The sequence below is a fragment of the Anoplopoma fimbria genome, chromosome 16, assembly GCF_027596085.1.
Source record: "Anoplopoma fimbria isolate UVic2021 breed Golden Eagle Sablefish chromosome 16, Afim_UVic_2022, whole genome shotgun sequence".
Lineage (NCBI taxonomy): Eukaryota > Metazoa > Chordata > Actinopteri > Perciformes > Anoplopomatidae > Anoplopoma > Anoplopoma fimbria.
Genome location: NC_072464.1, coordinates 11,448,570 through 11,463,081, shown reverse-complemented (window position 1 = coordinate 11,463,081; position 14,512 = coordinate 11,448,570). Strand labels below are relative to the sequence as shown.

The 14,512-nt window shown below is 39.7% G+C and overlaps 3 protein-coding genes across 5 annotated transcripts; 2 read left to right on the top strand and 1 right to left on the bottom strand.

Moving 5' to 3' along the window:
* The first annotated feature begins 563 nt into the window (after positions 1–563).
* Positions 564–8,575, top strand: egfl6 (EGF-like-domain, multiple 6). Its single transcript, XM_054615889.1, has 13 exons — positions 564–639; positions 1,828–1,934; positions 2,163–2,255; positions 2,480–2,599; positions 2,712–2,831; positions 3,978–4,112; positions 4,196–4,318; positions 4,769–4,831; positions 5,245–5,523; positions 7,075–7,149; positions 7,239–7,331; positions 7,420–7,682; positions 7,961–8,575. The coding sequence occupies exons 1-13, from the start codon at positions 569–571 to the stop codon at positions 8,066–8,068; spliced, it is 1,650 nt and encodes a 549-aa protein (XP_054471864.1). The 5' UTR covers positions 564–568; the 3' UTR covers positions 8,069–8,575.
* Positions 8,576–9,704: 1,129 nt separating this feature from the next.
* On the top strand, positions 9,705–12,193 carry rab9a (RAB9A, member RAS oncogene family). 2 transcript variants are annotated; one of them, XM_054614862.1, is made up of 3 exons: positions 9,705–9,861; positions 10,199–10,348; positions 10,458–12,193. In XM_054614862.1, the coding sequence occupies exon 3, from the start codon at positions 10,497–10,499 to the stop codon at positions 11,103–11,105; it is 609 nt and encodes a 202-aa protein (XP_054470837.1). In that variant the 5' UTR covers positions 9,705–9,861; positions 10,199–10,348; positions 10,458–10,496; the 3' UTR covers positions 11,106–12,193. The 2 variants fall into 2 exon arrangements, with proteins under 2 accessions (XP_054470837.1, XP_054470836.1); XM_054614861.1 differs by having other exon boundaries at positions 9,706–9,861; positions 10,199–10,313.
* A 270-nt stretch (positions 12,194–12,463) lies between these two features.
* Positions 12,464–14,418, bottom strand: trappc2 (trafficking protein particle complex subunit 2). Of its 2 annotated transcripts, none has more exons than XM_054615510.1 (5): positions 14,356–14,418; positions 13,983–14,109; positions 13,594–13,736; positions 12,817–12,904; positions 12,464–12,715 (listed from the first exon to the last, which is right to left on the bottom strand). In XM_054615510.1, exons 2-5 carry the CDS (start codon positions 14,073–14,075, stop codon positions 12,617–12,619), a joined length of 423 nt encoding a protein of 140 aa, XP_054471485.1. In that variant the 5' UTR covers positions 14,076–14,109; positions 14,356–14,418; the 3' UTR covers positions 12,464–12,616. The 2 variants fall into 2 exon arrangements, with proteins under 2 accessions (XP_054471485.1, XP_054471486.1); XM_054615511.1 differs by lacking the exon at positions 14,356–14,418 and adding an exon at positions 14,330–14,350.
* Positions 14,419–14,512: the final 94 nt, after the last annotated feature.

The window sequence follows — 14,512 nt, the reverse complement described above, 5'->3', positions numbered from 1 at the left end:
TTAGCCGATACAGCTAATTATCTAAAAAAAAAGGGAAAGACTGTCAAGAAAAAATGCATGTAAAGCTCACTATATCACAGAAAAAAAGATGAATTGGTGTCACGTGCATTTGACATTTGTCCATCAGTATGACTTTTTCTACTGGTGATCCGCAGTAAGATTTTCATATGGTCTAGTATAGGGTTTCAGTGAGAGAGGAGCACCCCTAAACATAATCCCCACCCCCCTTACAAACCTACTCCTACCTCCGAAAGTCACAACCTATCCTTCACAGTGCTGTGTCAACCCACCTCTGGAATTTCAAAGAGGAAGAAGAGAAAAGGACATTGGGACACAGAGTATAGCTGCAGGAAGAGAGATTTTTTTTCCCCCCTGGAGGAGAACCCAACTTTGAGCTCTGGAAATTCATGATATCTGGTGTGCCTTGTGAAGAAGACCAAAGACTAAGACCTGTTCCTGTCTAATCATTCTAATGAGCGTAAGCCCCCAGGAGGAATAGTCGGAACTCACAGAAACCAAAGTCAGCCCCGTGGGAAGCAGAGCTCTCCGGCTGCTCTCGGCAACAGACATGCAGCCATTCATCTTGGTCTTTGCTCTTTTTTCCATAGTCCACATCTCCTCTGGTAGTTCAGCCCATAGGTAAGTCAATGAACTAGAGCATAAGTGCGTTTGATGTTGTATGGTGTGTTTTCTACCTTGAGACCTGCAGCAGGTGTTAACTTTACTTGGACATTTACTCAAGTCAAGAATTAAAAAAGACCTTCCAAGATAGTGTCAGATATATTTGTATGTATCATAAAGTGCGTATCACATTGCACTGGCACCAATAACAAACTAAAGTGCCACCAGCTGTATTGACTCATTAGGCCCACTTCCTGTTGCCAAAAAGGGAATTACTACCATTTTAACTGGCAGTTCCTCTGCATGCTTTTACTTTAAGTGTAGCTTAATGAGTAACACAACCACCCCTATTAGACACAGAATTGTTTGCTTAAATCTCTACAGGAATAATTGTTGCATTGTTGGTATGTACATACTGCTGCCGCTGCCAGCAGAGGACTATGCCAGCTATGACAGTGTGTCAGCTAAATGTGGCACAGCAACTGTTAATAACTGAAGAGCACCTGTCAAACTAAGGAGACACTCTTCTGTGGGCTATTCTGGTTAATTTCTATCAAGTCTCAGATTCCCTCAGTCCCACTGGGGCCTAGGCTTATTATAGGATGCTACCCCTTTGACACCTAAACATCTGGGATATTAGATTTTGGCACTGCGCTTAAAAATATAAAAAATGATGCTGAAGTCAGATTTGGATGTATGATTCTGACATGAATTTACTTATGTACTAATTCTTAGTCAAATGGCATCTTAATTCAATTTACAGGTTAAAAATACACACATGCAGTATAATCTATATGTACTGTATAGGTTATTTTGAATGCTATGCCTATGACCGCAACTTAGAATAACCTAATCGTGAATCTCATCTGTCTTCAGAAATTGGAGTCAGGTGAAGATCAAGGTACATTGAAAAACGAGGACATATGGTTGTTCATTTTAGTGTGTTTTCTCCATCTGTAGCCTACATCCTGTCAGCTGGCAGTTACACCACAGGGAGCTCCCTTTTATAACTAAGCAAGCCTGTGAGGGGACATTTTATTTAGGTTGTTTGTTTTTTTCATAGAACTACCATCAGGACCAAAATTTAAATACAAATCTGCAAGAGCTTATTGAGACTGTGGATGTGTTGGGACCATTCTTTCATGTTAATATGTATGACATCTGAAATACATATCTTACCTTCTGTTCCTCTCGTTCTCTATGAAGGCACTACCGACAAGTCCTCACTGGTAACCAACCAGGCGTGTGTCGCTATGGCAGGAGGCTGGAGTGTTGCTATGGCTGGAAGAAAAACAGTAAAGGACAGTGTGAGGGTAAGAGCATATATAGAATCTAATTTACTGCCACAATACACAGTCTCCTAACAATTGTTAGTCTTTCCATGAAAGATATTTTCCTAACCCAGAAAATATGGAGGAAATGAGGGTCTAGATTGAAAAACCTTGCCTGCATGATAGAAATGTGTGGTTTTACTATAATCCATACTTCTCAAACCACTAATATTTCTGGTGGTATTCTCTTCATGTTAAATGTTTTACCAGCTCAGTGTGACCACGGCTGCAAGCACGGAGAGTGTGTTGGCCCCGACAAATGCAAGTGTTTCCCAGGATACACTGGAAAAACGTGTAATCAAGGTGGGTAGCTGCTGTCTAGAATACATTGGTCAAACTTGGTACAGGATGATCTAATTTCCAGTTGATAAGCTTTACTAACTAATTCTCGGTATGTTTAAATAAATAAATAAATAAGTTTTGTCTTGTGTTTCAATAAAAGCATTTCAGTTAAAAAGTAAATGTTTTAGGTTTTAGAAAAAAAAAGTTGTTGCGGGTGGAAAAATAAGGATGTCTCTTATTTCTAGATCTGAATGAGTGCGGCTTCAAACCTCGTCCCTGTGAGCATCGCTGCATGAACACCTATGGAAGTTATAAATGCTACTGCCTCAATGGTTACACCGTAAGGCCTGATGGATCTTGTGCAAGTGAGTCTCATTGTGCTACTATCCGTGCATACCTTGAGTGGAAACACATGAAAATCAAAGTTGGCAAGTTTGAATATTTATAAATCTGTTCTTTTTGTGTCCATGCATGAAGATTCCAGGACATGCTCTGCTGCTCACTGTCAGTATGGCTGTGAGGAGGTTCAGGGGGAGATTCGCTGCCTCTGCCCGTCTACGGGGCTGCAGCTTGGGCAAGATGAGAGGACTTGTGTAGGTGAGCTACCACACACACACACACACACACACACACACACACACACACACACACACACACACACACACACACACACACACACACACACACACACACACACACACACACACAATAATACATTGTTTATATCCATATGGTGTCTTGCAAGGAAGTCGTATGTCAAGTATGATAAATGATTAGAGACAAGCAAAATATAAGGAGATTTAAAAATCAGATGGAGCCATATCCCTTAGCTAAACAAAGAATACAGAGCTTGACTTTGGCTTGTTTCCGTCTCATGGATTGTGAGTTTTTGCGTAGGGGAACAATTCTCTAAAGATTGTATTATGTGGCTTTTGCATGTTTGGCTTGTAAATCAGATGGGTTCAATTAAGTTATATTTCTAACCGCAAAAAATGCTTGAACTGTGGCAGAGCTAGTCTGGCCTACTTATCGCACAGGGGAAGAAATATAATAGTTCTGGAGCATTAGAGTTCAGGATTACCAAAGATTCAACACACTCAAAAGAAGAGGTACAGCAGAAGTACACCATTATTCTAAAGCCATAAAGTAAAATGACATGATGATATGATTCAGTGAAAATATGAAGGTAAATTAATTCATTAAATTATTGTCATTACAGCAATAGGCTGAATACTTCAACTATTTGGCACCATATCACATTCAAGGGCATTACTAACGGTGATGTTACTATTGTCTTCCTGTGTTAAGTCATTCATTGCATCCACATCAAAACCTTTGTCTCATTTACCACAATCAGTGGAAGCACTGCTTTAAACCTGGCCAGGGGCCACTTCAAACACAAATTAGCAGTGATGCTAGTAGGAAGCCAGTGAGGGATCGTGTTTATGATCACCAGGATGTTGTAATGCACTCAGTACACCAACGGCAGTGAAGTTCCCTGCTGGCAGATGTGAAAAGAGCAGCTGAGGACTCCGTGTGAATCAGAGGAACCACACAGAACACCCATTCCACCAAAATAGTCAGCAGTAAGTGTCAAGGGTCGCAGAGCAGTAGAAATAAGCCATTACAGAAAAATAGCCAAAAAATGTAAAATAGTGGACCGTTTTTCTTAATATTGCCTAATGTGAGATGTATATAAATCCAAACACTCTTTAATTTGTCCCCTCTTCTGTTTCCCTTCAGATATTGATGAATGTGTAACTGGGACGAACCTCTGCCCGTACAACAGACAATGTGTGAACACCTTTGGAAGCTACTTCTGCAAATGCCAGGATGGCTACGACTTGAAATATGTTGACGGCAAATACGACTGTGTAGGTAAGGTATACGAGCTTATAACAAGGAAACATTCAAGATAAATTCTGCTCCTAAAGGTACAAATAGGCTTCTTCCAATTACAGACCTTGATGAGTGTGCAGCCAACACCCACAAGTGCAGCCACCATGCTGTCTGTGTGAACACTAAAGGATCCTTCAAGTGCAGGTGCAAGTCTGGCTTCAGAGGCAATGGCTTTGAATGCTCTGGTGAGATCCAAGAACAGCAACACAGAATTACGAATAAATTAGTTTTAGGGATGACTTTTGTAAAAAAAAATACTTGTCTACCAAGGCCATTCATAATCGAGTTCAACAACTCATGTTTCAGGCCTTTCCCAGGTGAGAGTAGTCAGTCAGATCTGTCAGAAGTAGATTTACAGCCACATATTTCATTTAAATAAAGCAAACAAGCCAAGGCTAGTTTCCTGTTTTTAGACTCCACACCTCTTTACAGATGTTAGCAAGAGAGAGCCACAGATTGAATACACATCTGTGTAAATATTCTACAGTAGCCAGCCATCTGAGGAAGAAGTGGAAAGACAGGCAGTGTTGTACTCTTTAACTCAGACCCAGATAATAACAGGTGAAGTCTCAGGATGCCAAATTACAAGGGCCAGCAGTTTCAGCATGAATGAAAGATGCCTTTATTTTTTGTAGTCAAGCCGTTTTATCAGAGGTCGTGGGATGGAGACAAAGGCAGTGCAGATGATTTCCTCAATGGTGAGATTGTGTGAAATCCAAGACTGCTTTTGTTGTTAATCCCTACCCTGCAACCCCATTGATTCCCTGCTCTTGCCTCCTACTTTCAAGAACACCTCTCCAAACTCTCCCCCATGCTTGTGGCTGAAAATGTTTTGCGTCCTATGAACACACAGCTTGATATGAGACCTGGACTCCTCAGCATGACTCCTTAAATACAGAACTCGTGTAACAAAATGCTTGTGCACTTAAAACACTAATTTAGGTTTTGTGCAATGAATGTTGCTGTCATGCTTCATCTGCATGGAGTAGAACCAGAGCAACAGCTGCAGATTACATGACAACAAATGCATCTGAAGCCTGGAAACAAACTGTGTTTACCGCTCATGATTGCAGTTCCACGTGTCTGATCTGATTCCCCTTCCTGCCTTTAGTCATCCAGGACTCCCAAGTGAAGCCACGGATCCTGGGAGGTACGCTGGACCATGAGGACATCAAAAATATAATCCCCGAACCAGTCGCAACGCCGGCTCCTCAGATCCGTGAGCAGCCTTTTGACTATGATGGAGAGGTCTACATTGGCCCCGGGACTGGGCAGAGACAGGTAGAAGAATTTCCTGAGGAGGAGGAGGAGGAGGAGGAGGAGGAGGAGGAGGAGGAGGAGGAGGAGGAAGATGAAGACAACCAGCTCAATCCAAGAGGAGACGTTTTCAGTAAGTGCCCCTTTTGGTTTGGCTCCTTTGCAGTAATTCTGGGTGGTCCACGATGTATTAACCTTAAACAGACTAAACAAACTTAGTTTCTTCAAAGAGTTTGCTCTCATGTCTACACAGCATCTGAATACAATTATCGATTTTTCAGTAGGCGGCTGCAATAAGTATAAAATTGCAGGTCAGGCCTAAGACCTTGACCAGAGAAGAAAGGGGCCTGTTGCTTCATGTCCCCTGTCGCCCACAGGCTCCACCAAGACCTGTATAACTCTCCTTGGAGGGTTTGATGTTACTAACAATGGAGGAACAAATATGTTGACTCTCTTTAGTGAACAACATGCTAAAACACATTGAATCTGATTAGTCCAATATGTCCCAGTTATTTCCACAATGAACCACAAGCATTGTTACTGTCATGCCGTCACGTCCTTCAGAATTGTGAAATAGGGTCACTAATTCTAAGATCCTGTCAACTCTAGGCTGACATTTTTTTTAACTTTTTCAGAATATTTAACCATCGGCTAAAACTAAAATATAAAGCTCTGAGTAAGAACTGAGCAATATAAAATGAAGAATTTATTCAAATGAATCTAATTGGTTATGAGACATAGTGCCTTCTAGCACATGTCAAACACGCCTGATTTGTGTGTACAGATGCTCCTTTTCTGACACTTTCATCAGATAAAAAGAGACAAGTGGGCCGGGTGGTCATGCCGCAGTATGCACCTCAATGAGAAACCCCATACACGAGGTTACCTTTCACCACTAATCTTGTGATTCTGTGTAAGAAGTCGGAAAGCAAGAGGAGACAGGCCCGAGACACCCATCAACTCAAGGGAGGAATTTTACTCTGTCGGCGTGAGAGAGCCCAGGGACACAACTCATCCTGCTTCCCATCTCCTGGGAGGAGGGTGAGGAAGGGAGGGAGGTTACTTACCCTCCAAGCCTTTTATTATGTTTTCCCCCAAACAGCTGTTGTGCAAACAGACTTGACTCCTTGTTGGAAAGTCTGTCATCAGCACTCTAGATCTCTCTAACAAGACATGAGTGACAGCAGGGCAGGTCTACACCTGTTGGTTAAAAGGCACTTTCTCGCTTCTGTTTCACCGTGGAAATTCTCTTTGCTGCATCATTTTGGAATGTTTTTTAAAGATTACATACTTTAAGAGGAATTCGTAGACAAAACGTTATTGTCATTTCTGTGCAGCTAAATGAAAGGGCCATTTTTTATGAGATTTTGTAAGAATGTAATGTGATACAGTTGTGTCTGCTTCTACTTACTGATTATCACATTTAGCTGAAATATTATACACCCCACCTTGCTTTAAAGAATGCAGTCCTGCAATAAGATCCTAGCTTCATTTTGTTTGAAACAGAACTTTATAACCTTCATGAAAGTTGGTTTTATTGCAGGACTGTTTAATGCAATAGTTAAGTTTGATTCACACCGTTTAAGATAGGTGTAAGTGTACTTAATAAACTGGCAAGTGGGTGTATATCCAACTGAAAATGTATGAATTAACAAAGAATTTTCTTTTTTATCTCTTAACACAGTATCAGAAGACTTTGAATCAGTGTTTGGCCCAGCCACAGAAATCAAAGAATTCCAAATAACACCCGTTCAGGAAGGTAATCAAATATCTGTTTTTGTTCTTTTGCTATTTAATTAATGATAATGAGACGTTTCCCTAATGTGTTCCCATGGTTTTACCCTCTAGAGTTTATAATGGATTGCAACTTTGATCAGGGAGCATGTGAGTGGGTCCAGGACAAGAGGGATGACATGGACTGGAGCGTAGCCTACCATAACGGTAACACAATTATTTATAAGTGTAATACAGGTTATTTAAGATTAGTTTAGAATGTAGTTGCATTCACTAATGCTACAAACTCTTTCAGGTGCTGAGTACTACATGGCCATGAGTGGGCTCCTGGGGGAGCCGGAGGATATAGCCAAGCTGAAGTTGCTTCTCAGTGACCGGGTCCAGCAAGGCAGCTTCTGCCTCACCTTTGACTACCGTGTGGTGGGTCATAATGTAGGAACTCTCAGGGTGCTGCTGGATAATAATGCTTACCCAGTATGGGAGCAAAGCCAAAGCAGAGACCAGGGCTGGCAGACAGAGCTCCTCACTGTGGCCTGGAAAGAGGAAGCACCAGAGTCTGTGAGTAAATTTATCGTTTAATAACATATTTTTTTTAATAGATGATTGTTAAACCAGTGCTGTAACTGTAAAAACAGCCAAAGGAGATTGAACAGCACAAATATTGTATCAGAAGTCTATGCGATACTTTTGTGAATAGCTATGTTCGATTTTTCTCTAAGATGTTAAATTCATGTGGTTCACAGTAGCTTATGTTTGAAACACGAACCCTCATATTGTTGAATCACTACTGGAATCTACAAACTGAAGATGTCATGGTATCTTTGAATGTCTTTCAGATTATCTTTGAGGCTCAGCATGGGAAAGAGGTTGGAGGAGAGATTGGGCTGGACAATGCTGTGCTGACCTCAGGGCCCTGTCAAGAGGACGTCAGTCCATTCCTTTAAGAATCTCCACCCCAAATTTACAATTTGAAAAATCTGACATGTCAAAAATTCCTGTTTCCTGTCTGTATGTTGGTCTGGAGTTTCACACTGTCTTACAAGACATCCACATAAAGATACAGATGTGGTCTGAAGGGAGGATATGTACTACCAGGGCTTGCATGTTTACTTAATCACCATGCTGCTACATCGGTACATTTGGCCTCATTCTCTATTGCGATTCTTAAAATGGTCTCTTTTGATACAGATTCTCAGGAATAGGTGGAAATGCTTACTTGTCTAGTAGTTAGAAGTAACAGTATTGTGATTAGTCCTTAGTTGTGTATGTGATTGCTGAAGTTAACTGAAAATAATCTATGACATGTAATGTGAATTCTTAGGTGAATTATATCTGAAATTCAATCTTAGATGAATAACCTTTTTGAAGGCTGGTTAGTTTAAATGATACAAGTAACTGCTGTAAATTTTGCTTTCATATTATATTATACTATTACAATAAATCTGTTTTTTTCTAAATCCGTCACCATTCCTCTTCCTTGATTGTTGCAGCTGTAAGTTTATGCAGTAAACCGGTGCTACAGTGTGGACAAAATCCAAGGTAATACGATAAAGAATGGGGTTAATTTTGGGAAAGTCAGTCTACTGACTGAAGAAATGCCACCGTAAATTAACTGTTAATATATGGATGCCAGGACTGGAATTTTATCACAAACAAAATGTTCACGGTAGTAATTTTCTTCCCCAACTTCAGTGAGAAATGTATGATTTCATAATAACATGGATATATTATAAAAAGGGGGAAATGTAATTGTCTGCTCTAACCACCAAAGACAGGTGGTTGAGAGGATAAAAGTACATATTTAGCTGGCACTGTCTGTTCGTGGGATTTATGATTACTTTAGTATGCTTCAAGAAGTAAAGTTAGTGTAAGTAGAGTCCTGAGGTATTTTTGCTTTACTTGGTTTAAATAAGTGCTACAACTTAATTCACGAGGGACATACTGTAATCTGTGCTTTATCACATTTGCATCATTATAATACTGGTCAGAGGGGCTGGTTTCATATAAGAAATGTAACGACCATTTATGTAAACGTATTTCTTTAATTAACTTATTGCACATGATGTTGGGGTATGTTTACATTGTGGTTTTGCTAGGTAAAATTCCGTTGCTATCTTCTGAAGACATCTCAGTAAAAACATGCTTGTTGTGCAACAAGTAAATTGACTTCATATTTCCTAGGGGCTTCTACATGAGTGAATTTAATGAAGCTGGGATGCTGGGAGATAACAGCTAAATTAACAAAGCTAAATCAGAGATGTTGACGTTAGAGCGCCGTTTGTTAAACGCACCCAGTTTATGGTTAAATGGCGCCCTCTAACGGTGGAGCATGAATAATACAAATAAGCACAAAAAGATGTGTCACTGATGGAGAACATGGGAAGAGAAACAAAGACTCAAAATATAGACTTAAAATGAATTAACGCAATATGTCAATTATGTCAATTGCCTTTTAAACGATATAAACTCAACTTGTAAACGCAGTCTATGGATGTGAGGGCTTGAAACGCTACCTCGGCTCTCATTGGTCGTTACTGTCTGACACGGTCACATGACCCGAGGCGCCCATGTATCGTTAGCTTGTTAGCGGCTAGCTGCGTTAGCATCGAGCCTTTGGGGTTCACCAGGAAGCGGTGCGACCTGACGTTATCTCGAGTCACGCAAAGGCGAAGAGCTGTCACACACAGGCATTCATGTTAAACCAGTTGTTTCGTAGCTGTTTGGCCCAAAGTCTAAGGTACGTTACTAGCATGTTTGCCTTCAGGTAAACCAGAGCTAGAAAACGTAATAAGCGCAGTGTGTTTCAATAAGCTAACTCCAGCTGTGTTGCCTTGTTTTCCTTTTTCCATGTTAGCTTAGCTTAGCTAACGCCTAGCCAGCTGGTATACCTGCAGTTCAGACTTAGGTCTTCTTGTGTGCTAGTATGCTTCATCTGTTAGTTTAATAGTGTGTGAGTTATCTTAACAAGCTAAATCTTTATATCTGGTAAGACTGTGTCACAGTGTATTAAACGTCTAGAAGCAGATGTTGCTCTATTGGCCCATCTGTTAATCAGGAAACTGCTGTTTTTACAGCTGGTTGAACGTAAATGGCTGCTCATAACAACATTAAACATATGAGCATGTGACCAAGGATCAGGGTCTACAGCACATGATCTGGACAAGTGGAGAAGGCCAACATCTATCAGGGGTGAGATAAAAAGGCTCAACATTTCAACCCAAAAAGTATGTGTCTGGAGTAAAATGGTTATTGCTCACAATGTTATTTCAAAATGTTATTATAGTGTTATACAGGTAATAAAAATATCTCTTTCATATTGCATCTCTCCATTAGGTGATTCATTTTAAAGTGGTCGATCGGGATTGAATAGCCATGACAACAAAGACATCCCTGCTCAAAGTCATTCTACTGGGTGATGGGGGTGTAGGAAAGAGCTCCATCATGAATCGTTATGTTACCAACAAGTTTGATTCACACCTTTTCCACACCATTGGCGTGGAGTTCCTCAACAAGGAACTGGAGGTAGATGGCCACCAGGTGACCCTACAGATCTGGGACACCGCTGGCCAAGAGCGCTTCCGCAGCTTGAGGACTCCTTTCTACCGTGGCTCTGACTGCTGCCTGCTCACCTTCAGTGTAGATGACAACCAGAGTTTTCTCAACTTAGGCAACTGGAAGAAGGAGTTCATCTACTATGCAGACGTCAAGGAGCCAGAGAAGTTTCCATTCGTGGTCTTGGGCAACAAACTGGATGTGACAGAAAGGCAGGTGTCATCTGAGGAGGCTAAGCAGTGGTGCCAGGAGAACGGGAATTACCCCTATTATGAGACCAGTGCCAAGGATGCCACCAATGTAGCGGTGGCCTTTGAGGAGGCAGTGCGTAGAGTGTTGGCACTGGATGAAAGAACGGACCACCTCATCCCCACAGACACAGTCAAGCTCCACAGAAAGCCTCGCTCTGCTGCCACTTGCTGTTCATAACATCCAGGAGTTATCACTAACATTCATTTGCTGTCATGCCTGTTGTGTGATGAGGCTGTAGGTTTACAATGCTGTAGTAACAACTTATTTAAACTAATTATACCACTGGCTTTATGATTTGTTGTACTGTTGAAGTTTAATCATGCTAATAGTTGGACTTCTGTTTGAAGAGGAGAGGAAACACTAAATGCATCTCTAATTACAAATAAACATGAAATCAATGAAGCATCCACGTAGCTCTGCCACAATATAAAAGTCAGGCTTTGAAGGAGTAGCAGAAAAATGTACTATATTTTGTGTTGCCCCAAGACCACCTGTGGGGAACTAAAAACATAGCAAGTTGGAACAGAGGACAAATATTTGAGAAGTTTCACTTCCCTCTCAAATGGTTAAATGTTCCATTCTGTCATGAGGGCAAATTATAACGTGACTCTTAAAATGTGTACTACCTTGGGAGTGAGATCATCGAAGGGTTTCTGAATGTCACTCCTGAATGAAATAATACAGACAGTGATGGCCTATATATTTATATTCAGAAAATAATTGCATAATTAAATATGTTATACACCCCAATAGTCTTATTTCTGTGAATTATGAAGTAGCAAGGTCACTACTATGTGTAACTAACAAATTCAGGCTTATCGTGATTAATGCACCTTCAGGTATTGTTTGTGCACAGTCTGCTTAGTGAATAGATTACGGCTGTGGGCCAAGATCCCCATCAGCAGATAAATATTGAAGCAACGTAAACATGCATGGCATATGGTGTAATTAAGTTTCTGGAAACTTTTGTATTTTGTAAACTGTTTTTACCTTAACAATCAATAATGCCTTGAGGAAAGTGTAATGAAAGAGCGGTCATGATTGAGTGAACAGTTTTCTTCATTTTTTGGGTTTATTGTTTTGAATAATGATTTTGATCTTTAAAGCACTTAAGTAACATTTTTAACAGTTTGAAGTCTTTCCAACGGCTTAATATTTAAAATGGTGAACCATTCATTTACTCTGTTTGTCATTCACATTTAATTTACATTCAAAATTGTACTACTGGAATGCCAAATGATAAATAAAACCCCCAGAGAATTGTCTCTTGAAGCATGTTTTGTAGCCTGCAAACTCTGATAAGTCTGTTTGTTATCCCAAGGTTCGGACTGAACTGGATGTTAGAATTCTGCTGTGCGGTGCTTAACCAATGCAATTATATAACACCTAAACCGGTAGATATCACAAAGCACAAGATTGTGTCTATTAATCTAAATGTATTTTTTCCATTGTTGGTCGAGCTCACTGGGGAAAGGTTGAAGTTGTAAAGCCTTAAAGTCTAACACAAGACAAACATTACCTTAGGAACTACATCAGACAAGAAAATGTTTTTTATAGGAAACTTTTTTGAATACATTTTTCATTTGTGAAACAAGAAAGAAAGATATAAGACATCAAATATGTGTTAGGTATATACACAACAAATAGACAAGCAGATGCATAAAATCCTTGTGCATGGGATGCAGTGATTAACTCAGGAGATGTTTCTTTCCAAGAAACTGTACTTTCCTCTCAAAAGCTGTTGAGCGGATTGGTGCATTGATTTCATAGAATGGATTCATCGCAAACTGAAAGACAAAACAGGTTTAAATCAAACAATGAAGGCATAAAACAGACCAAAGGTTAACTCGTGCCTAAAATTCTTGTAATCATATGGAATACAACTCACCTTAATGTATAAATCATAAACATCATTAAAAAAGTTTTTGATTCCATCTTCTTGTCGCACATCATGCAGCATGATGAATCTTATATGTACGGCAAACAATTAAAGAAAATAAAGCCGTGCCAATGAATTTCTTGAATATGACAGTACGTTATGACAGAACAATATGACTGATGATAAAATCACATACTGCAAACTAACATGTTAAATAATGACAGTGGATATTCATCTTACAATTATTTCCATTATCAATCAATATGGTGATTATTTTGTCTATTAATTCTGTTATCTGAAAAATGGCTCATCACAATTTCCTTGAACCTAACTGACATCGTCACTTTTCTTCAACAATCAGTCCAAAACTCAAAGATGTGCCATTTACAATGATTTCATTATGGCATCATTTAACTGAGATTATGAAATTATTGTAAATTGATCAAGAATTGATCAATATTCCTGAAATGTACAAAAGAAATGCAACTAAACTTTATGTTAAATTGGCTGGATTAAAAGAATCGTTGGCCTGCTTTGATGAATGACTAAACAATTAACCACTTATCGATTAGTCAATTGTTTCAGTTATCTTGCATAACTGTATTCAAATTACAGATGTTTATTAAACATGTAGGGTTTTGTCTGTCTCTTCAGTCAGTAAACTATAACATAGCAATACGTTTGTTTGTTTTTTGATTGCGACTACCACTATTTATAGAGAATTATGTATAATCTGTTGTGTGGCAATAAAAAGGGAAGAATCAAATAGAGTTAAAAAGGATATGTCCTGCAGTGACGAAGGCAGAAACAAACCACTCGTTGAACTTGTCCACAGTTTTCAAGTACATATTGTTGGACAGCCACATGTTTTCATCCACCAAATCCAGGGCAGCGTGTGCTATGAACTGGTTCAAGTGACGATGGTCATCCTGTGGTCAATGAAGCAAATCTTATGAAACAAAGTAATACACGAACAGACACTGTGAACCATTTAAATAACCATAAAGGCATTGTACCACTTACATTAAACACAGTGGTGTGTTCACAAGCTTCATATATTGTATCCTGACAGTGAGCTGTGGTATATGGCTAGGCTAATGACTAACATTTGTTTACCACTGTTACTGCACTGGTGTGTACTGGGATGCATGCTTCTGTGATTAATAAAGTGTTACCTTTGATTCAGCCTTCCCAGCTGGTAGGAACTCCATCTCAAACACAGGATTGTCCTGATGACCGACCATGACATAATAAAAGCTTCCAGACATCGTGTTCCCGTCGTCTTAGCAGAGTCAAACTGTCCTGAACACAATTCAAAACCAACGGAGCAGGTTAAACAATCCAATCTTTACATACATTAAGTCTAATATTACTCAATTGGTGGTGAATCTTCCCGCTAGCAGGCTAACGTAAGCCGCAGTGCTCCGCAGACGTCGTTTAAGTTGAGACTAAAATAAATAAAAACTGAAATAAACAAATCACGTCTTTACAGAGTATAAGAACATAACAGAAAGCTTATTACTTTGATACAGTCGACTTTTTGTTTACCTGTTAATTTTACTTCCTGGAGAGAAGCTATAACACAGTCGCACAGAGATGACGACATGGCCAAGCGGCCCAATATCTTTATTAGTTATCTGATATAACACGGCTGTTTTAAGCTCAGCTTCACATAGATAACGTTTATTACGGCATTGAATACATT

Bases quoted from the DNA above. Each gene is read 5' to 3' on its own strand.
- rab9a (XM_054614862.1), top strand. From the start codon at position 10,497: ATGACAACAAAGACATCCCTGCTCAAAGTCATTCTACTGGGTGATGGG.
- egfl6 (XM_054615889.1), top strand. From the start codon at position 569: ATGCAGCCATTCATCTTGGTCTTTGCTCTTTTTTCCATAGTCCACATC. The intron at 1,935-2,162 runs GTAAGAGCATAT...ATGTTTTACCAG, and splicing joins CAGTAAAGGACAGTGTGAGG to CTCAGTGTGACCACGGCTGC. The intron at 2,832-3,977 runs GTGAGCTACCAC...GTTTCCCTTCAG, and splicing joins AGATGAGAGGACTTGTGTAG to ATATTGATGAATGTGTAACT.
- trappc2 (XM_054615510.1), bottom strand. From the start codon at position 14,075: ATGTCTGGAAGCTTTTATTATGTCATGGTCGGTCATCAGGACAATCCT. The intron at 12,905-13,593 runs ACATATCCTTTT...ATTGTTTGCCGT, and splicing joins TCTGCCTTCGTCACTGCAGG to ACATATAAGATTCATCATGC. The intron at 12,716-12,816 runs GTGAGTTGTATT...TTTGTCTTTCAG, and splicing joins TTTATGATTTATACATTAAG to TTTGCGATGAATCCATTCTA.